At 43.7% G+C, this 27,102-nt stretch overlaps 1 protein-coding gene across 1 annotated transcript; it reads right to left on the bottom strand.

Moving 5' to 3' along the window:
- Nucleotides 1-712: 712 nt before the first annotated feature.
- Nucleotides 713-27,102, bottom strand: SLC25A36 (solute carrier family 25 member 36). The gene is made up of 7 exons (XM_032962227.2): nucleotides 26,850-27,102; nucleotides 21,568-21,798; nucleotides 14,083-14,160; nucleotides 13,483-13,583; nucleotides 9,136-9,202; nucleotides 6,493-6,809; nucleotides 713-3,989 (listed from the first exon to the last, which is right to left on the bottom strand). The coding sequence occupies exons 1-7, from the start codon at nucleotides 26,888-26,890 to the stop codon at nucleotides 3,796-3,798; spliced, it is 1,029 nt and encodes a 342-aa protein (XP_032818118.2). The 5' UTR covers nucleotides 26,891-27,102; the 3' UTR covers nucleotides 713-3,795.

Below are 27,102 nucleotides of genomic sequence, written 5' to 3'. Positions count from 1 at the left end.
AAAGGTATACGTACAGCCCTTCAGTAACAACCCACCGTTGATGTAGAGCCTCCACACGTAAGTAGGGGGTCGTGGCAATTATTATATCATGCTTCGCCACGCTGATCAGCTCTGCTTGGGGGGCGGGGGGGGGAAGAGCATAAACGTTGGAGCATATTGCCATATGTAATTTTCAAGACGGTGCCATGGAGATTTAAAACGTGTGTCGGCTACTCCCGCTTATATCAGAGGCGCCACGGTGGAGAGATGTTATCTCCCTCGCCTGGTGCGCAGGTCGTGGGTTCGATCCCAGCTGGGACGCCGGTATATTTGTAGTTTGCATGTTCTCCCCGTGATCGCGTGGATTTTCCCTCCGAGTCCTCCAGGTTTTTCCCCCACCACATTTAACATCGACTTGCGTTAAAGAGTATTTGGCTGCTATACATGTCCACATGATAAGCCACTTCCGTTGAGCTATCATTTGTGATAGTCAGGTCGCTTCTGAAAAAGAGCTATATAGCTCAGTGGGCCTTACCTGGTGAAATAAAAAGTGTCAATAGTTGAGTAACTCGAGAAGCAAGAGTAGCACAATGATCCCCTTCCTGTGTACACGGACAAAGTTGCATGGGGGGGACGGTGACGATGCCAAAGGCGCCACCAAAGACCTTCAACTAAAAAGCATTTAATTTTAAATGCAAACATCACTCAATAAAAAAAAAAATATGCAAACCTGCCAGAACCAGTCTCATTTAATTGTAAACAAACTAAAAAATTTTCCTCAAAAGAATTTACAGCACCGGACGAAAGAAAAACGTACAAATGACAAACATATCAACAAAAAAACCACATTCAAGCAGCAAGCCAACACCACCACCGCGATGGACGTTATTCACTCGGCGCACGACTACGCAGAGCACGATCGCGGAGAACGTTCAACGTCGCCGTCTCCGAACCACGCTTGAGGCCACCACCAGGCTGTGTGACTTTAGGTGCGGCACTCCGAGAGCACGTATTGACCGCGGTAGGAAGGGAAACGCCCTCGAGATGTTTAAAGTCACAATGCAGTGTCGCAGCGAGCACCGACCGAAGCTACGATTGTGCTCCAGGATGTGGTGGCTAAAAGTACACAGGGCATGCCTCTGGAGCCAGGCATTCTCCGCCAAATGTGTACGATTAGCATGTGGAACGTTTCACCTCGAATGTGAATAAGAGGTAAACAGTCCAAGTTAAAAATTCACCCGAACTTTTTGTTAATGTCGTGACCAATTTGACATACTGTACATAACGACACGAAAAGTCCAACGGTGGGTGGGTGGGACTAGACACTTCACGTGCATGACGGTGAAGTGGCAAAAACCTTAAGGTCGTGGCTTCAACTTGGGGGTGTAAAAAAAGCGTAAAAATAGTTATTTTAAGTTTAAACAAGAACAATGTTGTCTCGGACATAGTAGTGCGCAAATGCGAGGTGGCCAACAGTCCCCGTCTGTCCACTCACACCACCGCTCCCCAGACTCAAACACGTGTGTGCTTGTTTTGTTGTGAGACTGCATGAGGATGTGCGTAGGTGTCTATCAGAGCAGCTAAGAGATCGAGAAGCAGTGTTACACCTGATGCATGTGTTGAGTTCCCGTTCATTTCCAGGCTCATCAACACATCGAACTGCTTCATTGGCAGAACAAGACGCACGGTGGCACCATGGCAAGTGAACAACAGGTTACAACGCACCACATGCGGTGTAAATAGTGTTTTGAATACTGAATAAAATGCATCCAAGGTGTTGGAAAAAACGCAAGTTTTTTTTTTTACATTTAGAACAAAATAATAAAATCAAGCATTTGAGATCCATGTAAAAATGCCTTTCCGAATGCCTTTTGGTAATGATTTTTTTTTATCAAGTATAGAATGTGAAAAAACTAAGCTATGTACAATACATATTCACAATCGGCTCTACAATATACATTGACAGCACATGTTTTCTATGTTATGGGCTGCACGTTAACGTGCACCCCATACCATTCCTTGTACTACTGTTAGTATACCACTGCTTGTGCGAATGCAGCTTATTAAAAAAAACACATTTTATATGCGGAGGTAAAATTCCACATGTTAACGTTAAACAAACACCACCACTTTCATATACCCTTGACAGGAAGGCATACTCTGTACAAGGCTTTAAATATATCAACCCAACCAGCACTTGAAAACGGTTGCCCGTTAAAACAGTCACATGACAAAAATGTTATTAGCAATGAAACAAACCCAACTTGTTTAAACTTTAATATAAAATAAAAGTTTGCGCAACTGTCACCTTGCTTAAATTGTGATTTGTTGGACGATATTGAAGATGGCATACTTTTGTCCACACTGGTGTTCATTTGAAGTATTATTTCTTCCGTGGACATAAAAGTTGGCATTGTTTTGCAGTGACCTCGCAAAGTGACATTTAGCACATTTTTTTTACATTTTCCCCGTCATAGCTTTTGTATTTCTTTGCGACATCTCAGTTTGTAAAGAAAACCTGTTGTAGAAATTACCTCTTACTTTATTACTTTAAACTTAATTCACCACAAAACCCGTGTACTTCAAACCACTTTATCATACAAGGTGAATGCCGCCTTACGGATCATATCTACACATTTTCTTGTGGCTGCTAAATTTGATTAAACCTGAACGTCACCTCGGGTAGTGCAATCGCAAGCGCCCTTAAAAGCTTTTTCACGGTGTGTTTAAGGTCATAGAATGTAATACTATTTGATTCAGCATGTGTAAACGGGGGATATAAAGTATTGTAATACATCCGGGTCAGTTTTATAGCTAAATTGTATTTGACACCACAATGGAAATGTGAGAAAAAATATTCGTCACATTAATACATCTTAAACACCGCGTTAATTGTAGATATACAATATCTTACACTGTACACGACATGTGTATACATATATTTACACGTACGCAGGTTTATATATATACATTTATAACCAAACACATTACATTTCTGCGTGAATCCAATTCCGCCTCCTCTAACAAAGTTACTATACAACAGCATCAACGGAAATATGTACCCAATTTTTTTTTACACGCATTAACCATGTTTTACATGAAGGAATGATGCAATTTAGCCGCGACTATCTACAAAATCAAACAAACTTTTGAGATATAAAATAAGCATCTCCAACAATTGCACACTTCAACATGACACCGTAATCCATCGCAACATTACCAACTTTGCACTCTTGCAAAATGGTGCAATTGCTTTGCTGACATTGCACATCATACAATGTTGCATGCTAAAGCAAGGCAGCCGTTCATGTCGTAGTTAACCAAACTCAATGTGCATCTGTATAGAAAGATGCAAGAATATCCAGTTAGATTTGAATATCACTCAAAATAGGTGCAATATGGTCCAGGAGTTTGTCTTATTCTCTTGATATAACTCTCTAAAATTATATACCAGTGCAGTTCCACCAACCCACTTTACTCTCCTATTCAGTAGCACGCGACACTTTTTCTTGCCATCTCACACATCCGTTAACAGACCATTAGTTGACTCGCCACACCTCCAGCCGTTCCCATTTTCGAAAAAAGAAAAACGTTCAAGTCGTTCCTGTGGCAACACACACAGAGCAGCGTGACTTAGAGCTTCACGGGGGAGCCAAATCGATGCGCTGGATTACAGCCCTCTCTCTCTCTCATCTGCCCTGATCACTCTAAACCCCCTCGATAGTCAGCAAACACTTCCCAAAACCCGTACTACCCATCTCGCCGTCGATTCTTTCATTGGCGCCGCCATCTCGCGACCATACTTGACCCACGGGCTCAGCCGTTGAGCAGGTAGACCACGAGTTCGTAGGTGGCCATCATGATGGCCGTGTTGGGGATCTGCCGCAGCATCTGGGTGGTGAGTCCGCGGTAGAGGGCCCGGTAGCCCTCCTCCCTCACTATGAGGCACACGGTCTGCAGCAGCGTGCGGTAGCGAGAGCCTTCCTCGCGCAGCCGAGTGCGGATCACCTCTGCACGCCGGCGGCGGAAGAGACGGCAAGGGGTAGAGGAGAAGAGGGTGGGTGGGCAGTGGGAATGGGGGTTGGAGCCACATGAGCCAGGGTTAGTTAACAAGGTAAACGCGTAAAGATGCAGCCCTACAATTACTTTCTAACGCTACTGCTGGCCAAAAGGGTATTCGAGGGAGCTCAAGCGAGCCTACCTCTTTCCATGCAGGCCAGATGTCTTGGAAGCAATGAAAGTACCCACACTTCACCCCACCACAAGCGCCCTGCCTATCTACAAACTGCGGTGTATCCATGTACACCGCTGGGTGAACAGAGGCAAGGTGAATTTAGGAAACTAAATTCACCTCGCCTCTGCGTCACCAGCCGTGCCGGGAGATGGAATAGAACCGGTGATTTCTGGATTGCAATTCCTCTGCTTGACCGCTACACCACAGCGTCGTGGGTGTAGCGGTTATGGAATGCGTGTATTCCATAACTCTAAAATATAAACGAGCATAATAAGACTATTTTTGTTCTTACCTTGTCACTCATGTTTACCCATTCTACATTGTACAAGGCTTGTATTGAATTCGATAAATAGACGGAATAACATTCGCCGGCTGTACCGCTAAGTCATGAGAAACCACCTGAACCTAACACCAGATCCACAGTGACTGTGCTTTACAAACATTTACGCATCATAGTGCCTGTATGAAACGCGTTTATAAAATGTCTACATCTACTCATCCAGCAGGTATAACATTCGAACATCAAATTTTCAAGAGTGGGGTTGCCATTTACTGGTTTTGCAGTGACATTTGGAAAACAGTTTAAGTGTCTGGAATGCTCTTCTTTCCGATATTAGGAAGCCACTGGAGCTATGCACTTTCAAATAATCTAGATTGAAAACTCATTCCTTTAGAACTGCTTTTTGTGTTTAAGTTTGTTGTCCTTCCCTCAGCATCTCAGACCTCCAATTAGCACCGTTAGCTACTACGTACTGGCTACGTATTATGCCAAAATAAGATCAACATACATGGGGGGGGGGGTGCAAGCAAGTTTTGTGGTTAATCAACAATCTTGTTACGCTCAGTCACAGCACAATCAGGGGTGGGTGTGGGGACACAGAGGGCACGAGTTGGTGCAATTTGATAAGATAGCCATTTTGCCCCACACCCACAAATAAAAATAACTCAACCAACTGCCCAAAGGGGTTGACTGAAGCTGACTTAGCAGTCTACTGTACATCCACCAGCTTGTTGAATTATTAACATTTCAAGTACAGAATGGTGGGAGGGGGGGGATGTTCCATTGGTAGAATTTCCATAGTACATTACTATTCTAATCTGATAGGAATAGGTTTTACCCTTTTAACTGGCACAAAAACTGACACCTTTATTCAAGGCATCATGTTTGCAATAACCACAACACAAGCAGTCAAAATGCAAACAAAAAAGACAACTCTGATAATAATATGCACTGTCCTTGAATTTGATTGGTCCACACCCGAGACGGCTTTTCTTAGAGCCTAGTCTCCATTGGTATTCTAATCTTGCCGAAGGCAATGGGTTCAGGAGCTAAATACCAATGTTCAGGTCTGCCAGCTATGAGATGGCTCAACAGGTTTATGCAGTTTTGCTATTCCTCCTCCGCTGAAAGAGTTGCTATATTTAACAATTCTGGCTGATCGTCTGACGAAGCTGGTTGTTGCAATCACGAGCGAAACGTCGTACTCGAATTGTAAATGCTGTGGGTTTACTCTCCAACACACCGGTGTGCTGAAGTAGTAATAAACGGGCACGTTTAATTTAAGTGACAAACCTTACTAATCGGCTTGTCTCAGGTGGTGGCGGGTTTAACGACAGATTCATGGTTACGCGATCTAACCCAAAAAACCTTCATTATGGGTAAAATTGGTCGCGAAAACATACGTGTTAAACAGACTACAGTAGTTTCCTAACGGTCCAGAATTTGGGTTGCCTGGCTACAAAACACACGGCGGCTTGTCTTTAATCTTCCATTTACGAAGGAGATGCATGCATAGGCACGTTGATTTTCTGATGGGGGTTGATGGGTTAACACCAGTGTCTGACGTATATCGTGAGCGGAAGAATTTGCTCAAATCAATGCGTGACCAAATTAAGACTACGGCGGTTCATGTCTATGGCAACGACGATGAAATCACAAACCGGCAACCGTCACCATGGTGAGATGTTCTCCCTCACCTGGTACGCAGGAGGTCGTGGGTTAGATCCCAAACCCAACGCTTGTATATTCGGAGTTTACATGTTCTCCCCGTGGTCATGAGGATTTTTACTCCAGGTCCCCATTTTTCCTCCACATTTAGAAATACGGGGTTAGATTAATTGGCCGCGATAAATTTCCACACGACAAGCCACTTCGTTGAGCTATCTTTGTGGCCAGGTCGTCGCTTCTGAAATAGCTAATGAGAGCTCAGTGGGCATTACCTGGTACAGAAAAAAAAAAACTCCTTTAAATAGTTTAGTTTAATAGTTTTCGTTCGTACCGTGCGGGTAAGCGATGCAGGAGGCGCAGGTCTTAGACGTGGCGGCCGCGCACATCATCCCGATGAAGTCGAACGCGTCCTTCTCCGACGAGGAGGCCCCGTCCTGGAGCTCGCTGCCGCCATCGCCCGAGCCCAGGGGCCGCGCGCGACGCCGCAGGACCTCGCGCTTCAGGCTCTCGTAGATGACAAAGTGGATGATGGTCTCCGAGATGCCGGCGTAAGACGCCGACATGCCGCGGTAGAAGCCGCGGGGGCCTTCGCGGTCGTACACGTAGCGCACGCACTGCAGGGCACTCATGGCGCGGTCGCCGCGCTGCCTGCCAGACCGCGGGAGCGAAAGGAGCACGGCCGCGTTAGGAGATGAACAGATAAACGAAAAGAATATCATTTTTTTTTCATTTTACTGGGTAAGGCCCACTGAGCAATATAGCTCTTTTTCAGAAGCCACCTGGCTATCACAAATGACAGCCCAACTAAGTGGCTGAGCATCGTTTGGAAATATGTAGCAGTCAACTACTCTAATGATTTTGATTTAAAGCTTTCGTGACTGCAGTAATTCATATTCTTAGTTTTTTCGGTAAAGTCACGTTGAAGAGAAACAACAAAATAACAAAATATATATAAAACAATTGTTTTACACTGTGGGCGTGCAATAATTGTTTTATATATATTTTGTTATTTTGTTGTTTCTCTTCAACGTGACTTTACCGAAAAAACTAAGAATACTCTAATGATGTTGCCCTGGTGTCGTGCATGGCTAGCACACACTGTGGGCGTGCAATCCAGAAGTTGCTGGTTTCATCTTCTCATGCGCCAGGTGAAACAATGGGCAATTTTTTTTAAGTCTGTCCTGTCTCGGACGACCCAGCAGTATAAATGGGTAAATAAACTGTGGGCACACACGCCTTTTGTCAAAACGACTTGCCAGCGTGGAAGAGTAGGCCAAAATACCCTCGCGCGGGGGTTCCCCTAGCGCTCCATATCGGGGAGGCCCCTTCCGCCAGGAGTGAGGTGAGCAAAACATTGCAGGGCTGTACCTTCACCTTTTAAGAGATTAACATCTTATTACTAAGCATGTTTCTAGATTAAAACAGACAATTACTCTCAGGATACAAGTGTTGTTGTATCGAGCATGTAAGAAAGGATCATTTGACAGCTTATGCAAATTAAACATGCTGATTTTATATTAACGTAAATGGAGTGAACTAAAGTCTATAAACAAGACACCACCACCACCACCACATTCATGCTCTGGAGGGAAGGGTGATTTTTTTCATGCCATGTGTTTCAAGTTTGGGAGGCTCTTAATATTCATTCTTTTTAAAAGTTCTTAAAACTCAACATATGATTTAATGAGAACCGGATGGCCTGCAGCTACATAAACTCGGCTAAAAATGTAAGTTTACCATTACAAGCATAGCAACAAAAAATCCAACGTTTAAAAATATACATGTCCTGAGGTAACCACGGGTGATCAAGGTGTACTTTGTCATACAGAAATTCAATATCAGTGAGGCCTCGCCTGACGAAACAAAGGGCAACGATTTTGTACCCAAGTGTCGTAATCAGCTGGCTGAAACACGGAATAACAATTGTCCATTATGTGTGCTGTCGTAACTTCCCTGTGCCCAGCACTACCCGATTTTAAACTCATTTCTTTAGAACCGCTTTTCATGTTTAGTTTGTTGTTCTTACCCCCTGCACCTCCGATTAGCAAGGCTGGCTACATACAGTGCGGTAGAAGTTCTACGTACAAACTACTGGGTCTTTACAGAGGTAGTTTTAAGATACAATGGGGCACCATCTGCTCAAAGGCATTCCTTTGTGTGTGCACTATTCAGAGTCAAGCACAGTATTTCAAGTGCTGGCTTGAACAAACAAGTATACTGCACTCACGTGCCTTTTGAAAATACAGTCCAATCAGATCATAATAATCCTAGCCCCTAATGCACATCCTCAAAGCCGGGTATTGCGTTCGAATTTTAACCAATTGTGCACAAATGCATTTTTCTCTTGTCTCATTTATCATTTCTGATTTCAGTTGTGTGATGAGAAGACAATTCCAATCAAAACTCTCGCAATGCAGCTCACTCGCTGCTCTGACGTATCAAACCCAAATATGTCTAGTATATAATTTGGTTTGCCCAAACATCAAATGTAAGTGTTAAGTATATACATGACAAACTTGATTCAATTAAAATGTCAACAATTGTTAAACATACGGGAAATTCAATCCTTTATTTACCCAGGTGAAAAACTCATCAAAATGCTTCATCTTAAGGGAGAGCAATGCGAACAATAAAACACAAAAATAAACATTTTGTATTTTAGCTATGTAATTTTAAAGTTTAGGGATATGAACTTGTAACAACTTCTGCCCTCTAATTTTTAATTCGCCATTCAGTAGCTGAAGAAGCTCCCAGCATGAAGACCGAAACGTTCAAACTCGTACTGGACAACACGCGGTAACATCAGAGAGCTTGGCCAGCAGAACACACATTCTGCCTCCAGCAAAATACAGTCCACGTATTACTGTGAAATAGCAGTTCAACTCCAGGTCAAGCCACTACAGGGGGAGAGAGAATGCTTACAACGGCAAACCTCACCAGTGGTCACAGCGAAAACAGCACCGCCGAGGCTTACCGAGCATTGAGCTGCATGCGCGTCTTGACCAGCCAGATGGGGTTGGTGGTCGTGATGGCAGAGAAACCTACGTGAGGGATACGCGAGAAGGCAGGTGTCAAAAGAAGCGAGGTCAACCGGCAAATTCCCCAAGCGGCTTGGGTCTGCCACAGTGTCCTCTCCCTCAGGCTCATCGTGAACGGGGTGACGCGATCAGTCAAACCAAACACAAGTGTCAACAACTGTTTTGGTAATACTGCACTGGCAGTGATGGTGCGCAAGCACATAGAACAAAAAAAAACTCAAACATTCCCTCAATACCACTGCTCTAAAGATGAAAATGCATAAATATAATAGGGAACAATTTCTGGCAATGGCCCACCTTCATAGCAGAGGGTTGAATTACCATCGCCCACATTGTCGCCTTTTATATATTAACACTGCCTTAAAGATGCAAAAAATACATAATAGGCAATGGCCCTTCTTAGTAGCAGAGTTGATTAAGTGCCATTGCCAAAAATGTCACCGATTATCTATTTTCGCTCCCTTACGGCGGTGGTTTTTTTTGGCGAACGCGTCGAGTTTTGGAAAGCACAAATACGAGTTGGTACACCCGCCTTCGTCTCTGTATGGCGACCACGGGGTTTTATGCCCAGTTGTTATCGTTAGTTCTTCTTTAAATGGGTTATTAAAGCACTCCCCCCAACCGCTATCAAGTCCTCGCCTGATAAACCAGAGTCTGTGGCACCAGATGTTGCACCTAACGGCCATGCTGTCCTTGCCATCAACGCATGCAATGTGACGTTTTACGCCATCCGTGTTAAAAACGAGTTCGTTGAAAACTCCTGATGCTGCGGATGTGTTTGGTTCTATGCGGGAATTCCACATTTATAGCAAAAGCAAAGCAAATTAATTAGCCTTTTACATTTTCCCATTGAAACAAAATGATATTACATAATATGAAAGTGTTGACATAAAATGTGAATGGCAATTACAGGAATTTGTATGACAGATGCTTTAAAAATTATTTAATGCCCTCGAGTACATAAAGTTATATTGTGATGCCCAAAAAGAAAGCTTTCCAAGTACTCGCTGAATTTCAACGTCACCAATCCAAAAAACCGCTCCATGAACTGACCATCGAGGGTGATATGGTGTAGGTTTAAATGACCAAAATTACAATGTTTCAGGACTAAGTGAGCTTGGGCTAATAGCAAGCAATTGTTTCAGAGGCTGACACATCATAATGGGAAATTGAAAGCACCATCAATGTATGTTGAATTTCTTTCGCACCGTATGTAGCCAATCATGCTATTCGGAGGTGTGTATTGCAACACGGCACTCATTAATACAGGAATACGAGCAATGACACCAGAACAGAGGCTTGCTCTTATGAACGATATCACAGTGTATTTTGATGTCCACAGCACAGCATGACCATGTGGCCTATGGGAGTCAACTGGTGTTGAAGAGTAGGCCTATTACCCTCTAGAGGAGCTCTCTAGAGCCTCCCCCTTGCCCGCTCTATTTAGAGGCACTTCTGTCTGCAGTGACATGGGCAAGCATGCAAGTGACATGCAGGGCTGTGCCTTTACCTTTTTTAACGTTACCTATGGCAGTCAAACGTATGACTGGTGAATGCGCTCATTGCTAAGCAACGCAGTGGTCACTGGCGCTCGCTCGCCGCTTCAGGAACCGGCTAATATGTTGTTCCATTAAGTTGCCCCTTAGCAGGGTGTGCATTAGCCCATCGACTCGTCATGTCCTGACACGTGTGCCGTCGCGGCGGACTGAGTGCTTGTGTCATTATTTGAAGGGGATGGTACAGGGGTGGTGACGGTGGGGGGAAGAGCACGGGGAGTGAGCGAGGAAGGCAACGGAGTCGCAAGCACAGCGGGTGCCGGCACGGTACCCACCCAAATGAGCCGAGCGTTGCTCACTAGCCGTGCGATTTTGGCAGCAAGCGCAGCGAGCACACGCACAGTGCCGCTAAGGAAAGTCAACAACACAAACCGGCAAACGGGAACACACATAGACACACGCGCGCACCATCAGCGGAACGGGATGGCTGGAAAAAGGCATCGAAGCGTTAAATCGGCCATTGGTTTATTTTTACATTCGTTGCAGTTACTATCGAATGTAAAAATACTGGTTCGTGGATTTATTTTTCATTCCAAATTGGCGATTCATTCTTAAGTGCACATTGTATATATGTACAGCTCTTTGCAAATCTGCTGGATGAAAGCATAACCATGCCGGGTTGGTGATTTGGGGTTGTTTAACCATGCTTTGTCACTATATGCTGCTCATTTAAAAGAATGCTGGATGCTCGGTTACCATTTAAAAAAAATGAAGTGCATTAGTCTGCAAGTTTCTTAAACCAAGCCACACACTGATGAGGTCGGGGAATTGTGGTGAAACAACTCTGATGATTGACATGGGAGTGGGGAAGTCTTCATCCAGCAGTGGATAGACAAAGGGATGCAAAATATAATAATTAAAATGTGCCAGTTCACAAACATTTCAGGATTTTAAAGACAAACCTCAATCGCCCTTTTGGTGTAAGACACACCATTCGGCTTATATCGGGTGAATTGTCAAATAATTGCTTATTTATGATTAGATTAACTTTCCAGACATCCCATTTTACATTCCGAAGCAACTCCTAACAGATTAAACACAATAGCATTAACAATCACGTCATGGCAAAAATGGTGAAGCGATGCGTAATATTGCCATGGTGTCCTTTTTTGCAAGCACTGCCACGTTTGGTTGCATAAAAATAAAGCCAAATCAAGCATTCACGGGCTTAAGCACAATATTTATCATGAAAACAAACTGCGGCAGGTGTAATTGTGGTTATGACACAGCAGCAGGTCAATTTCCGTTAAACTCTGAGCAAGCGTGTTATTGACACTTCACGGGTAGGCAATGCGTCGTCGTTTTAACATCGTTCAATACTGTCAGTGCAGCGAGAAGCCTTCCACAACATGTTTACGTGGCACACGCTAGTATATCGAGTGGCGGGCTATTCCTGTAAAGTGCCATAGAGTGTCGCTGCAGCGTTCAGTTTGCACAGGCTCCATTTATAGAAATAGAGCGGAGAAGAATTTAATAAGAACTGATCGACAATATGCAGTGTTACGTAACGTGCATATAGGCAAAACATCATGGATGTGTATTGACAATGTAAATTTATGCAAGCTTTAAAACTAATATTCCGCGTGAAAAGTAAGCCGCTACCAAAGCGCATGGCCGCAAGAATGGGAAAGGACTAAAAGGCACAAGCTCTAAGCGGATGACGTGTGGATCAGGTTACAGGTTGCATACAGATCTATAGTTAAGCCGCTTTCCAGAAAATTTATCGCATCCCTTTATTGGCTGTATGGCTTAACTGCAATAAGCTATCTGTTTTTCCATTCTCTGTGTGATATGTAATTATAGCAACCTCTATGCCAGAATCCTGATTTGTCTAAACCAATAAGTCTCTTGGTTTGCCCAAAGCCTAGATGGGAAATGCTAAATACAATGTTACCAAGGACTTATCATTTACTCGAAAAAATGTTTTGCTTTCTTAAAGTTTACGTTTAACACTGGGCTCTTCAATTATTGTATTTTACGGGGTTAATGCCAGATAATACAAGCAGTATTATATTTTCTCCTTTCTATTTCCATGCATACCAATTCACCTCTTTTATATCGTCTCCCTCTGAAAAGACGTAATGGGAAATTATACTCGCTTAGTAATACACGCTATGCGTACTGTATTATGAAATTACTGTAAAACGTTATTTTAAACATTAATGTATTCGCATTTCACATGCAAAATTAAAAGCCAAAATGTAATATTATTATGGAATAAAGAGACCACACTAATGCCGAATGCCCACGCCTACCAAAGCATTGCTTAAACGGCGAATGTGTGGCTTGGCACGGGAGACCGAGCACGGCTAGTTGCGGGTTTGGTGGTGCGTGTGGCTGCCTAAAGGAGTGAAGGAAATTTAAACCGAGCAGTTTGCGTAAGAGGCCTCCCACCCCCTCCCACGCCTGTTCCTTGTTCCGTTAGCGGTAGTGGCAACGTGAGCCGCAACTCGCTTGCGGACACCGTTCACAATCATTTCGGTGTCACTGCGCTAATTCCTGTCACGGGCAGAACAAGGTGGCCCCTTTTTTCCATCTCATGTTTATGCTGACCCAATGGCACGATATGTTCTGTCACCATCTCGCCACGCTCTACTGAGCAGTCCTAAATTAATTAAAAAGGCAGTGGTGGCTTTTATTTATGAACCATGAGAGGCCCTTGAAAAGTTTTGTTTAACCGTAAATGCCAAAACTATTCAAACTGTTCATTTAAAATATCACACTTACCAGCAAACGCAGCTGAGCATATGTGCACTGCTGTTGATTCCGCCACAAACACGGTGTTCAGCTTTTCCTTGGCTCCGGAATAGGCTGCGAAGTAAATAGCCCTGGGACACAACCATTGGAGGCGGTCAATATTTGGAACTTCTCGACGTACAACATTGCAGTAGGTTTGGTGCAGCATTGTGAAAACCAACCGTAAAACAAGTGTCGTGAAAAAAACGTGAAGGCTACAACACGTGAAATACAAAAAAAGCATCGACTTTGGACAAGTCAGCATCAAGTGTGGTTTGATAAAAAAAAAACTGGGCAAAAACACCACAAACCACGAATTACTGTGAACTGGTGAAACGGGGCCAATATAGTGCAGTTCTCTGTACAAACAGCAGGTGGTTTTATAAACCCAGCTTCACTCACGAACATTCAACCACATGTGAATAGACACCAGGTGTACAAATTCCCACGATTGTGTATGTATGGAGAACTTATTTCGCATCGTACGCAGCCAACCGTACTCATCACAGATGTCCGCTTGTGAAGGAAGGAAGGACATCTGCGAGTTCCTATGTGGTGACGTATACGTGTGGAACCAGTCATAACCAGTACCTGGAAGGAGCTACGCCGACCAGGTTTGGGCCCAGGCCCCGGAATAAAGAGCGAGGGCCCTCATTCTCAAAGATGGTTCTAAAGAAACAACAAAATCCAATGCAAACCGGTTAGTTGGCAGCACCCACAGCAACAATGAACGCTAATACCGGAACAATACAAACAGAAAGGCCAAAGTAATTAACTTTTTTTCGTGTAGCCTGGAAACCAACTACTTTTGGGTTGTGTGAAGTTATAAGAGCACCAAAGTCAGAATTTTGCCAGCTTCAAACAAACACAGCTGGAAAACAAATGGTCAGAGAGCGTGTTTCACAGGCTGATGGACTCAAAATGTCACTTTTATTTTTACACGGCAAAAGAGATACCTGCAAATGTATTAATTTTACTATCCGGTCAACGAAGAAAGCCAAGAAAATATTTTACATTATTATTTCTTATTCCATGAGGCATTGTTCCCTGTGCCTACCACCTTGTAAAGGTTTTAAAAGCCAAACTGTGTGCAAGTGTTGTTGGCACACTTACTCAAGGCCAAAAAGCATGGACAATGGGCTGCAGTGGATGCCTACATCCTTTTGTACACAATGGAATGCACCAATTCCTCCATGCAAAGGAGGGAGCATCACATTTACACACAGTCGCACTGCAACTGCTCGTTGACGTTTACATACTACGAAGCCAGATGAAACTAATGAAGTATGACATTTGGCAATGTGTGAGTCATAACACGTTATTTTCTGAATGGGTTTACGTTGCTTTTCTCTTTTGAGATTACCACGTGCAGTATCAGGATACAACAAATCAAGAGACGTGGTGATTTTAAAGTAAGGTCATTGGAGGTATGTTGTATGCACACTACAATGTCTTTTTTTTCCACGTTTTTGATCAGCAAACAAACAATTAGGTCAAAAGACAATGAAGCCTCCTCTAGCAATAGTTCACTCTTGAATCTTTAAGAGATAAGCATCATCCCTTATTTAAACTAGTTCCTAAAAAACGCCAGCAACTTCAGGCATACAAAACTCATTAGAAAGTGGTGAATAATTAAAACCATTCAACCTTGTGGGTGAAAGGGCATAAGCAAAGGTTACATTAACAAAAAGTTAATAAAAACAAATCAGACTACAAAGAGACAAGCCAGAAATAAACTCAATCCATTTTGGGAATGTGCTTCTGGTTAAATTATAACAGCGGCTCCCCCGGTATTTTAAACACAATTCTGAAACTCGTCACAGTGCCTCGAACACTAGCTGCTTTGTTCCAATTGCGATGCAGCTCAAATTATTTCCAAGTAAACCGCTGAACAAAAAAAATGATAAATATTGCGTCCTCGTGGGCATCGGGTTTGCCGTCGCCAATTTGCAAGGTTTGGTTCGACTTGCTTGGAACCCAACCAAGAGAGTGAGAGGTGAGATGCGCATGGACGCGTGTGCAGGAGCGCGCTTATTCGACGATGGCAGCCAAATGGAGGGAGAGATGCGAAATCACGCGCAGTGCATGCACCGGCCACGCTCCACGCTGCGTGGACGTGACAAAATACGAAGCGCTGGCTGCGGAGTGTATCCAACGGACACGTGATCCCTCCATGTTTCCAATTACCACTCTTGGCGGTGAAAGGGGGTGGGTGGCAAATTCAACTTTTAAAACTTTGCAAAAAAAAATATGAAATGCAAAATATGTCTACAATTACTTCGAGAGAAAATGTTCACATAGAGCAATGTGCCCAAATTATCAATATACGATTTATTTATTTGCAAGATGCTTCTTGTAACGCTTAGAATTCATGAGCTTAATTTAGCATTGCATGAGCAACACCAACAAAAAAAATCAGGAAACCATTGCTGACCTGATTACAAAAATAGAATGAAATGTAGTATTTGGTTGTGTGATTGCTTGCTACACACACACCAGTTGCACCTCTGATTAGCACGGTATACGGTAGAAAAGAAGTTCAAACATACATTGACTGAAGGCCGAGTAGCAATATTTTTCCAGTCATCAGCATACACATTTCGATGGAAAGAAAGTTGTTCCAACATCAATAAACTATTTAACTTTTTTAAGTGGGGTTGTTTGTCCGCCAATCTACGTTTAACACGAGAATTAAAGACAGTAAAACGATGCACCGCTGTGTACACGGCCAAGATGGCACCAAGAGTACTGCCCGCGACTACTTTGGTCCGTGTCGCAAAAAAACCTTTGCAGAAAACAAGTCAGATTCTTTATTTATCCTGGAGAACAACAATGAGCTATGAAGCTCTTTTTTCACAGATGTCCAGTAGAGGCGGGTTAGAAATCGACGAGGCGAGCTTGTCATAACAAGGACAGCACACTCTACGATCTGACTGTAAGAATTGTTGGAACCACCACACTCTTGTATGTCTTTCTGGAAACAAAGCGTTACTACATTTCATGCCCAACAGAACCATGTACACTGCAAACACCACCTTCTACCAATGACAAAAGACGCTCAAGCTCAATACAAATACATTTTCACTTTTTTTTTATTTGCAATTGTGCCATTGCAGGGCTATCAATAGAAGCGCTAGGATGACTTATTCATGGAAGAAAAAAAACTGTTTCCAATTCCCTGGACTCAGTGTATCAGCCACAAATGACATCATTGCTTTAGTTAACACACATTGGATATGTCACCGTTAGCCTCAAGACTGCTAATTAGCACACTGTCGCTACAGATTATGTCCGTCGATGTAGCTGCACCAGGCATTTTTGAGTTGGGTTTTGTCTGTTAAGCTCGGTGTTTTATTGCACATTTATATAGAATTGAAGATGAGGTGCCATTTCACTCGGGACGAATCTGCTGCAGTGAGGCGATGTATTGATTTGGATATACAAACGTGCTTAATTAAAAAATGTACCGTTGTGATTGCTAGCCTTTATCAGTTCACTGGGGATCGCAAGTTCTTATTCTATTGTTTTAAGCTTTCATGGGTATTTGTGCATACTTCCGTCCTTACGAATACAAACAATTGACAAGCATATTTTGACACGCTACATTAGGTACAAGAGTGCTTATTAGTGTTCACTGAAGTAACCTTCTGGTTCCATGGTGAGGCTAGACTTTTTTATTATTTTCAAGTGTAGGGCGGCATTTAATAAAAAAAGAAACTTTTGTTATTTAATCAGGTAAGGCCGCTGAGCTTTCTAGCTCTCTTTCAGAAGCGACCTGGTCTAAAAATGAAAGCCCAATGAAGCGGCTTATCATGTGGAAATGTATAGCAGCCAAATACTCCAAACGCATGTTTCTAAACGTGGAGGGAAAAACCGGAGGACCCAGAGAAAAATAGACACGACCACGGAGAGTGACACACAAACTCCAAATATACCGGCGTCAAGAGTCAGGATCGAACCTACAACCTCCTACATACCAGGCAAGGTAGTTAACATCTCGGGGGGGGGGGGGGGGGGGGAACTCGCACAACACGTGCGTGTGTTTATGCTCATTCAGTAAAGACCCTACCAGGGGCATGTGCACAGCAGGTGTTGCTGGCTTCATGTGGCGAGAATGCAGCTCTGATAAGAGGCTCTTGCTGGGTTTTTCCAGCTGCTCGTGCGCATCTGACCTGCGCGATTTGCTTGTTGATTATTAAGAACACCGCCTCCCCCTTCAGACGGATGTTTGTCATTCGCAACCAAGGAGAGCTGCTCACGTTGTTTCGGATCACATTGTTTCAGTTCTTAAGCCCTACCGTTAGCATATGCCTGGTGCCAGTAGATTCTAGTTGGCGTCAAAGGTGACATGGACAAGAACCGATGGTGTATATTTTTAAAGGCGGTGCTGAATTACACAGCAAATTTTAACCATCGACACAATGGATAACGGCAAAATAGCAATAAGAAAAACTATGAAAATAGTGCATGAACAAATGTATTATCTTTCGATTTAAAGCTTTCGTGACTGCAAGGATTCATCTTCTTTGGTTCTTTCGGTAAAGTCACATAGAATGAGTGCTGTCCTCCAGACAGTCTCGTCCCTTCACCTGATGAAGGCCGCTTGTGTTGTGGCCGAAACGTCGTGAGAATTTTATTGTTATTTTATTTTATCAATTTATTATTTTATTCTCATTCTACGTGACTTTACCGAAAGACCCAAAGAAAATGTATGATCCTTAATATATACATAAAAACTAAGGCTAAGATGGCCAAGAGATGGGAAACACAGCTATCGATTTCAAACAGTGTAAGAGTTATCCCTTTACATAAAGTGTTTTCTCTGGGTACTCTATTCACTTCACAAGTCATTGTTAGCAAGGCTGACCAAATCAACCTCCAAACGCAGGACCCTAAAATAACAGTCTGGATGGAGACTAGTGAAGCTTAAATAACGTTCACTATTAAAGACACTAGAATCCAAATCGGAAATGACTTCCTACGGGGGCAATATACGAAATGAACCTCATGGCGGTAGCCCAGGGTACCATAGTACCCCGGCTCTCGCATAAAGTCCGTGATGCAGTCATCTTTAGTCTGTTGATGGTCGGCGATGCGGCCATCGACTCATCTCGACGAGCTGTACCCACAATGCACCACCACGGTGCGTACCGCGAGCGTTCGGGGTTTCAGCGCAACCGTCCTCGCTGCGTTTCGACATCGCGGAGTGTGGCACTGATTTCAGATTGATTGGTACCCCAGTCGCGGAGTTAAGTAACACCCCTGAGAAAAAATAGTGTCCCAGAAATAACTTATTCAATTGTCTCGACCATTTTGTATTATTTGGTACCCCAGGGTACCGCCATAAGGATCAAATGTGGCCAACGTTAAAATGTGGCCAACGTTAAAAGAACTATGTATTTTATACTCTTTTATTTTATACTATTTTATTTAATACTATTTTATTTTATACCTACGTGACTTTACCGAAAGAACCAAAGAGTGTGGATTCCTGCAGTCACGAAAGCTTCAAATCAAGATTGAGCCATCTATTTAAGAAGAGACTTTGGGGGACATGAGAAGTCTCATGTCGACAAATGCGGTGGCCACCTGGGTGTGGCGCAATTGTAATGCAGCATTTCTTGCTTTAAAAATGACGCAATGGATCAGTCGAGGCGAGCAAGCCACACGTGTTAATATTGATAGTTACAGAGAGCTATGTTTTGTATTTGCGTTTGTGAACAGCTCCGGCAAGTTGATAAAGAGGAAGTTAAATGTTGGGATAGGTATTATAGGCATTGAAAACCACGTTCTTCGATGTAAACAATGACGATAATTCGTTTTAATATACCTCAAATAACCGAGAATGAGCTTCTAGCGAATCAGTCGGTTACAGCTGCAAGCCTTTCAAGAAATTATTTCAATGTGTATTCAATACAATTACCATTAACTTTCTTACAAAGTGCACAGTGAAATAATTTTGGTGAAAAGCAACTGTATTGCCCAACAGTGGTTTGATACGTGTATGGACAACAGGAGTGCATACGCAATGCACCTAACATTTGTCACACGCGCACACTTAATGCAGACCGTGTCTTTGAAACATAGCGCCTTCGGGATACCGAATTTACTGAAGACGACTTAAATGCAATCACTGCTTTAACTCAAAACATCGCACGTGCCACGGCACATTTTTTAAAGACAAGTGTGTGTTTTTTTTCTGAATGGAAAACATCACAGGTCTGGTAAAGAACATTTTATGCTGGGGGCAGCTAATTCACTTGTACTCTAGTGGCCACACCCAAATAAAACATTGGCTTCGATCAACTCAAGATCAACTCAAGTTTAAACACGAGATTGTTAAAAACAGGGCAGCTGTTGAGTGATGATGTTGTACAACTTGGTTTAAACAAATCACACAGGATTGTGTGCTCTGGGTAACATACCAAGACATTAAATGTGTAGAATCTATATTTATATGGTCAAATTGCCCTTCGGACTACTAAGTATGAGAGTGGTGTTTGTGTCTTGTTAGTATACAAACAAATGGACAGAGAATGAGCTACGTGGTCACACACCACAACACAAAGGATCTGTGTAATCAGTAAACGTCTCCCACTAACATTTACTAACGCAGCAAGTGTTGTTCTTATGCAAGTGTTGTGGAATGCAAACATGACTGTACTCGTGCGTTTTGGCTACAAAGCAGCAGCATTCTTCGTTTAAACTTTCGTAATTTTAATTCACAAAACTAATAAGAAATATGAATGTGCATTAGATACACGTGAAATCGAACACTACTGCCTAGGTTTTCATGGCAATGACTGTATCGTTCATCAATGTGCATCTATCCTGGCACAAGCGCTGTGGTCATGTAACAGCCACGTAGCAGCAAATGGTGGCTGTTGATGTTCCTGGATAATTCCTCAAGAAGCTCTCAGCCACATGCAGCGAAACATTGGACATCATGCCAAACAACATGCGGTGCAACGCGAAAATACATCAGGGAGCGAACACAAACTTCAAAACGTGTATATCTGCTGTATAGACCCAGCATCACCGGGTGATTTGTTAAATCGATTTGTTAAATCGCCCAGTGATGCTGAATGTAATTTGACAAATCACCCGATGATACTGTAGGTAAGTACCAGCGAAACATCGTATTCAAACTGTAAATGTTGTGGATTTACTCTCCAACACACCGGTGGGCTGAAGAAGTAACTAATTGGCGTTTTGTTTACGTGACAAACCTTACTGGCCGTGTCGGGTGGTGGAGAGGTACGACACATTTATACTTACGTGATCTAACCCCCCAAAAAAAAACTTTATTAAAAAAAACTTCATTAGGAGGAGTGTTTATGTTATTAGGTACCCTGGCATAGGTTTTCACTGAAAGATGCACAATGTGATCCACTGTCACAATCGTGCGCTGTGCAGAGTCCACATCCACCTACCCAAGGGAGATAAACGATAGCTAAAGTCACACACACCTTTAGAGCTATAAACACCAACAGCTAAGAGTAAACTATGAGGTGAAAATGCCGTACTTAGCAGAAGGGGAATGGGTACACACTGTTGGGGGTCACAGTAGAGTAATAAACGTAACTTAGCCTTATCCCAACATTAGCAAAACTAGCCAATCAGCCCCGAGCACCATGCCTACCTTGGCCCTGCATCTAACAGGGATTTGAATTAATAAAAAATCGGGTTGGATGCTAAACCTAATCCATTTTCAAGTAAATAATATCTCGTTCCTTTTTTTTACATATATCCATCAGCCATACGGCCTTCTGGGAGTGCACTTTATCAGCAGCATCGGTTCAATACAAGCAGACTCTGGACCGGTTTCAACATTCGGTGTCTCTTCAGCAGCCAGGCTTGCTTGAACCAATGCTGCTGAACACTCAAATTTTTTATAGGAAAGTACACACAACTGTTCGTTTCGGTGATTTGCAATGTATGTTTAACTTCTGTTGCACCGTACGTAGCCAACCGTGATAATCGGAGGTGCGGCAAATGCACGGTGCAAAGAAATCGTCTCTTCACAGAGTGCACAGACAGCGCCATGAGCTCGTCGCGATCACGAGGGCCCCTCACTTGAGACAGAGTAGCGGGCTGGGAGGCGTGGAAGGCGCTGCTCGGGCGAAGGCGGCAGGGTTCACCGAGGAGACCGTGGACAGGCCGAGCTCGTGCAGTAAGACGTGCGAGCTGTACGCGCGGCTCGCTGCCCCGGACACGGTCGATAGTGACATAACGCCCGACGACTGCAGCCTCGTCTTCACCACCTCAAGCGGGCACGTCAGGATGGCACCCACCGTGCCGCCACACCTGCAAAGGGCGGACACCGCGAGAGTCAAGCCGATGACTGGCGAGGTGGCGATGAAGCGACGAGGGTTGGGCAAGGAAGGTGGGTGTTCGTGCGTGGATCTGGCAAGGTTCATTCCACCTTCACCTGCATGAACCTACTGGCACGTTGTGGGACCCCTAGCCATGCCAGTAGTCTCCAGTATGAGAACCACTACTGCACTTCACATTGTTGTGTTGCTCATCGGGGTTGCTTGAACATACTTCACCAAGTTAGTCAGTGTGAGCTGGTTAAGGTAGTGGGCAGGACAGGTTCAGACGTTACTAAATCGGTGACTGTAACCCACAGAGGAAACAAATGCAGGTCACCAGGTTCGTAGCTAATCACGGTACCATCACTCCACCCCACAACATAAGTAACCTTAAAAAGGGTAATGATTAAATGAAGAAAAAAAACAAATACCCCAAAATAAGGTCAGAATAATCAGTGCATGGTGCGAATTTCAGTGAATGGGTTTAAAGGTGTCATTGTGGCCAATACATTAAAACTAAGCGCTGGGACTGGGAGGAAATTTTACTTAACCTCAAGAGTCCGAAAGAAAACCATCCTACCAGTAAGGACTGATAAGGTGTCTTTGCAATGATTGTGTTGTTTCAAAGCTTACTAAGCAGATATTTAGTCAGCAAAAAGAGCGATAATCCTCCAGCTGTATTAGAGTATCCTCCCTCGTGTTGGCATGAAGGAGTCTTGCAAGATTGTCATTTATTAAAAGTGCTGTACTCAATTCCCTTGCTGTGACTCACGCGGTTGGCACCAGCTACAAACCAGGAACACCCCTAAAAGCCCGACTTAAACCGGACATGGAAACTGTGTTGCAGGCTACATGCAGCTTAGAGTCATTAGACCATAATGAATGCTCAGATTCTCGTCTTTACTGGCTAGTCAGCATGTTGCCTTGCAAATTAAGCTGCATTAATCTCTTGAAACAAAACGAGCACGGTTGGCTACTTACGGTGCGAAAAAAGTTCAACGTACATATTAACTCATGTGTGTACATCACTGATGCCATCATATCACATCGCTGCATTTCATTTTTTTTATATTGGAGTTCTACTTAAAATTAACCAGAATACACAACGAACTGTGAAAATAAGCCACAAACTGCATTCCTGAATTAACACACCAAATATATCTTGAGGGGTAAAAAGGAGAGCTGATGGTGTGTGGCACGTGGTTTTAGCACAACAAAACAACCGTACAATCTCGGAAACATCTAGAAACGGCGAGAGTGCAAGCGTGTTGTTAATTGCGTGACTTTGTCAGGCTCTTGCCAACAAAGACTAATCATTGCAAATATATACCTGGCAGGGTGACAGCCATAGCTGTCATGAAATATATTATGCACCAGCCTGAACCTTCACCCATCTATTAGACACTGTCATCACCAGGATGCCTTTCCAAAAACGGCCACGCCCGGGCGAATCGACAATAACACGGTCAGCAGTAGAGCATTCTCACCCACGCACAAAATCATACAGGTGCTGGGTGACCTACACATTGAGGGGGGCATAAAAAATGGAAGACCAGTGATTTAGCATTGGAACGAACCTTCACCCACATTCCAGAGCACACAACACCTTGTGAATATGCAGCCTCCTGTTGAAGCCATCCCAGCTGCCGCCGCCTTTCAAGGTGACTCACATCCAGCAGGGAGCAACTCTCACTGTGCGCCTTTAGGAATAAGCATCTTTTAACGTTTCCATTCGACGGCTATTGCCCGTTCTCGTGAAGTGGTCAGAAAATCAAGTTGCACTGCAACCAATGTACAATGAAAGGACATAAACACTGAAATGCCTCGAGCTAACTTCTGAAAACTTGTCTCTCCTGTTTCTGTACACAAAAGAGACGGCCGCAGGCTTCAGTACCATTCCACATGGTGTGAAAAAAATATAATGATCTGAGCGAAAGCTAAATATATTGATAAGGTAAAGCCAATGTTTGCTGGGTGTTCATGTAATTAATTTATGACACCGATTAAAAATTTATACGGAGAATACTGATAAACCCTCCAAGTTAAGTATGCTTCAACTTATTGTTTGAACCGACATCATAAGCCATGATAAACCCACTACTTGATGAAGGCCTCCCCCATCCGCCACAGCCTCTCACTACGATCTTGTGACGCCAGAATCCATCCAGCACCTGCAAACGAACCGATTGTCCTCACTCCATCTCCTCGGTGGACATTCTCTCTACGACGCTTCCCAATAATTGGTTGACAATCAATTACTATCATGCATCACCGTCTCTCAATAGTAAGGTTGACTTGCACATGTTCTCCAATCCCCACGTTCCTCTTTCTGGCTCCCAATGTAATTCTACGCACGAGTCTATCCACAGCTTCTCTTCGCACTTTTAAGTTTGCATTCTATATGGTGTTAATAACCACTTTCCCGAAACATATTTCACAACAGGCACTGTAGTGCACACCGAACGAACCGTTATTTTCTTTTGGCACATTGCTACGCTACCCAGACATGTTCAGGCTACACCAGCGAGCAATGCAAACAACCGCTTAACACCTAAACTTAGAGGAGAAGAAGAACTGGGACACTTTTTTACAAAGATGCACCTTTGCCCGCGCGATGAGTATACCATTTGCATTCCTGGATGTACGAACACCAAGCACAGGCAACGGGCAGTTTGACGACGCCAAGATAGCAATGTGCCCTGCCATCCCACGCTTGGCTTGGCCAGAAGGAGCCAAAGTTTGCTTGCTGGCCACTACGTGCAGCAGACAGGGTTTCATTAACGAGATCCTATTTGCACAGCACTGCTTTTGGTCAGACCTATTTCAGAGGCGATGGACACTTCAAACACACCCAGTCACAGATAACAGTTTGTTTGTTTGTTTTAAAGCTTTCGTGACTGCAGGGATTCATATTCTTGGTTCTTTCGGTAAAGTCACGTAGAAGGGAAACAATAAAATATTAAAAATATAAAACAATAAAATTCTCACGACGTTTCGACTTCAACACAAGCAATCATCACCTGAAACGTCGTAAGAATTTTGTTTTGTATATTTGTATTATTTTATGGTTTCCCTTCTACGTGACTTTACCGAAAGAACCAAGAATATAGTTGTTTGCTTTTTAACATTGTAAACCGAACAGAGCAATGTGGGATTAATCTTTAAGCCCCTAGTCTGGCAAAGCTTTTGGAAGTGCTGTAGATTCAACTGCACTGGGTGCGATTTCTATGACCTGCAGAATGACTATGCAATGCTGAAATGAAAACATACACCAACTCTGGATTACACGAACGGTGGTTAACGCGTTCATGAACAAACCTAGCGGCACGAATTACATTCTCAGCAATGGTTAACATAAATGATAAGTGAAGGTAACCGGAAGGATATGAAGACCTACCAGAGAATGGCTTGACGATATTAGAGATTGGTGCCAGAAAGATGTGCACTAATTTGAGCATATTGACACAAGACAGAGGAAAGTGGAAATAAATGACGAAATGTGTGCAGTGGACACCTACCCATGCAACGTGATGATGCCATCATCATAACCTGTTCCATCCTCCTCCACTTACCTGATCAGCATGGTGAAGTATGGTACAACAACAAAACCCCATGGTCGATATGGCGTGCGGGGGCCTTAGCCCATTGGTGGACTGAGAACAGAGATGGACTGCCTCGTATATCTGTAAATATCATTTGTGGTATTCTGGGAAAACTGGGGACATGAAGATAGTCGACAAAATCTAAGTTGAGCATTTACAAAGTGTTCTATATACGCATTATACAGTACATGCGTTGCACACACGCAAAATATATCACTGCAACTTGAATAATCATGTCATCAAGTGCGGTGTGAAAACTCGAATTTCGGACCATACGGAGGAGGCGATGTGCGGGCAGCACCGTCACTTAAGATTATTCCACCTCTGCCTTTCCCGTTGCAGATGTCGACCACACCAGGCAGCAACAAGGTATTGACTTTCGGTTGAGTTGACCCAGTGGAAACACACGCCAGATTTAGATACCAATTATCCATTGGCACGAGATACAGTGTATACGTAGCTGTAACAACTCGTGTGATTTGGAACATAAGTTAAAAAGTTAAAACCAGCTGGACCTCTGCAGGATGTGCAGCTAGACTTTTCACATTCTGCATCATTATGCAGAATGTGTAGCTACAGTTGTCACTTTTAAAAAAATCCAATACTGGCTAAAGGCCCCCCCCCCCCACGCTAGAGGGAGGCTCTTTGACCATACTTCACCGTAGTGGTCAGTGCTGATCGATGGCTGGTAGAATGGAGGCGACAACAGAAGACTGGGTACAATGATGCATGATTGTCATCAGCTTCCCACTACGTAGTCCACCCCCAAGGTATATCCTGGCTCAACGCAGCTAATATTCCGAGATAGTGCGTATTTCAGGTTAGGTGATAAATAATAGGCGTCGCGCGATCATAAGAATCAATGTACGTGCATATCTATGACATATAATCCAGTTACGCTGTACACACACACACACGGAACAGTACACGTATATGGTACTGAACTTTACCCTACACATGTGTATGCCTTCCAAGAATCACAGAAACACACATTTATCCACGTAACAACGCATTCATAACCGAGCCAGCATCGAGCAGCGTTGAGTACGGCGGTTACATCCCCACGACAGATATGTGGCATGGGGAGGCATTAATGCAGCAGTGAATTATTGCTTTAATAGGAATCAAAACAATTTTTTTGCCAGACCTAGTGACCTTTAAGAACACGCGCCGATGAATGCCACACTAATATCACTAATACCCTGTAAACGCAATACCATTATCGATACGCTAAAGAGGATCAAGCATAGGTTAAGCATATAAAGATTTGGTCTAACGTACTTTGCAGTCAAATCACGCAAACTCGACACGCCCAACTCAACCACCAAACGGCGACTCTTCCCAAGGGCCTACTGCAGGCTTCGGGGTACACATTTACAGGCGACACCGCTACAAACGTAAACAACGCGGCGATAACGTGCGTAATCGACATGCCACCTACCCGCCCGCGAACAGGTGGTTAAAGGTATCCCGCTGTGCCATGGCGTTGCAAATGCGTTGACGTCTCGATGAAATGATGCGGTTGTTATTGAAACGGTTTTTTTTTATTCAATCTCGAACAAAACAATAATAGCCAAAGAAAGGGTTGATACGAGAGACGTTACTGGACGCGTCCGCAGCGCGCGCCTCACTGCGCGCGTCTGAGGAGTGGCGGGCGACCGAGCCCCGCCGGGTAGTTTTCCACACGCCGCGCC

The sequence above is a fragment of the Petromyzon marinus genome, chromosome 28, assembly GCF_048934315.1.
Source record: "Petromyzon marinus isolate PM22_M1 ecotype Great Lakes invasive population chromosome 28, UKy_Petmar_22M1.pri1.0, whole genome shotgun sequence".
Taxonomy (NCBI): domain Eukaryota; kingdom Metazoa; phylum Chordata; class Hyperoartia; order Petromyzontiformes; family Petromyzontidae; genus Petromyzon; species Petromyzon marinus.
Note: the sequence above shows the minus strand (reverse complement) of the source record. Positions and strands in the feature narration are given on the sequence as shown.

Excerpts from the sequence above, each read along its gene's own strand:
- SLC25A36 (XM_032962227.2), bottom strand. The coding sequence starts at position 26,890 with ATGGCACAGCGGGATACCTTTAACCACCTGTTCGCGGGCGG. Across the intron at positions 21,799-26,849 it reads AACCACCTGTTCGCGGGCGG|GTGTGGCGGCACGGTGGGTG; the intron begins GTAGGTGGCATG and ends CGCCCTTTGCAG. Across the intron at positions 6,810-9,135 it reads CGCATGCAGCTCAATGCTCG|GCAGCGCGGCGACCGCGCCA; the intron begins GTAAGCCTCGGC and ends GCGGTCTGGCAG.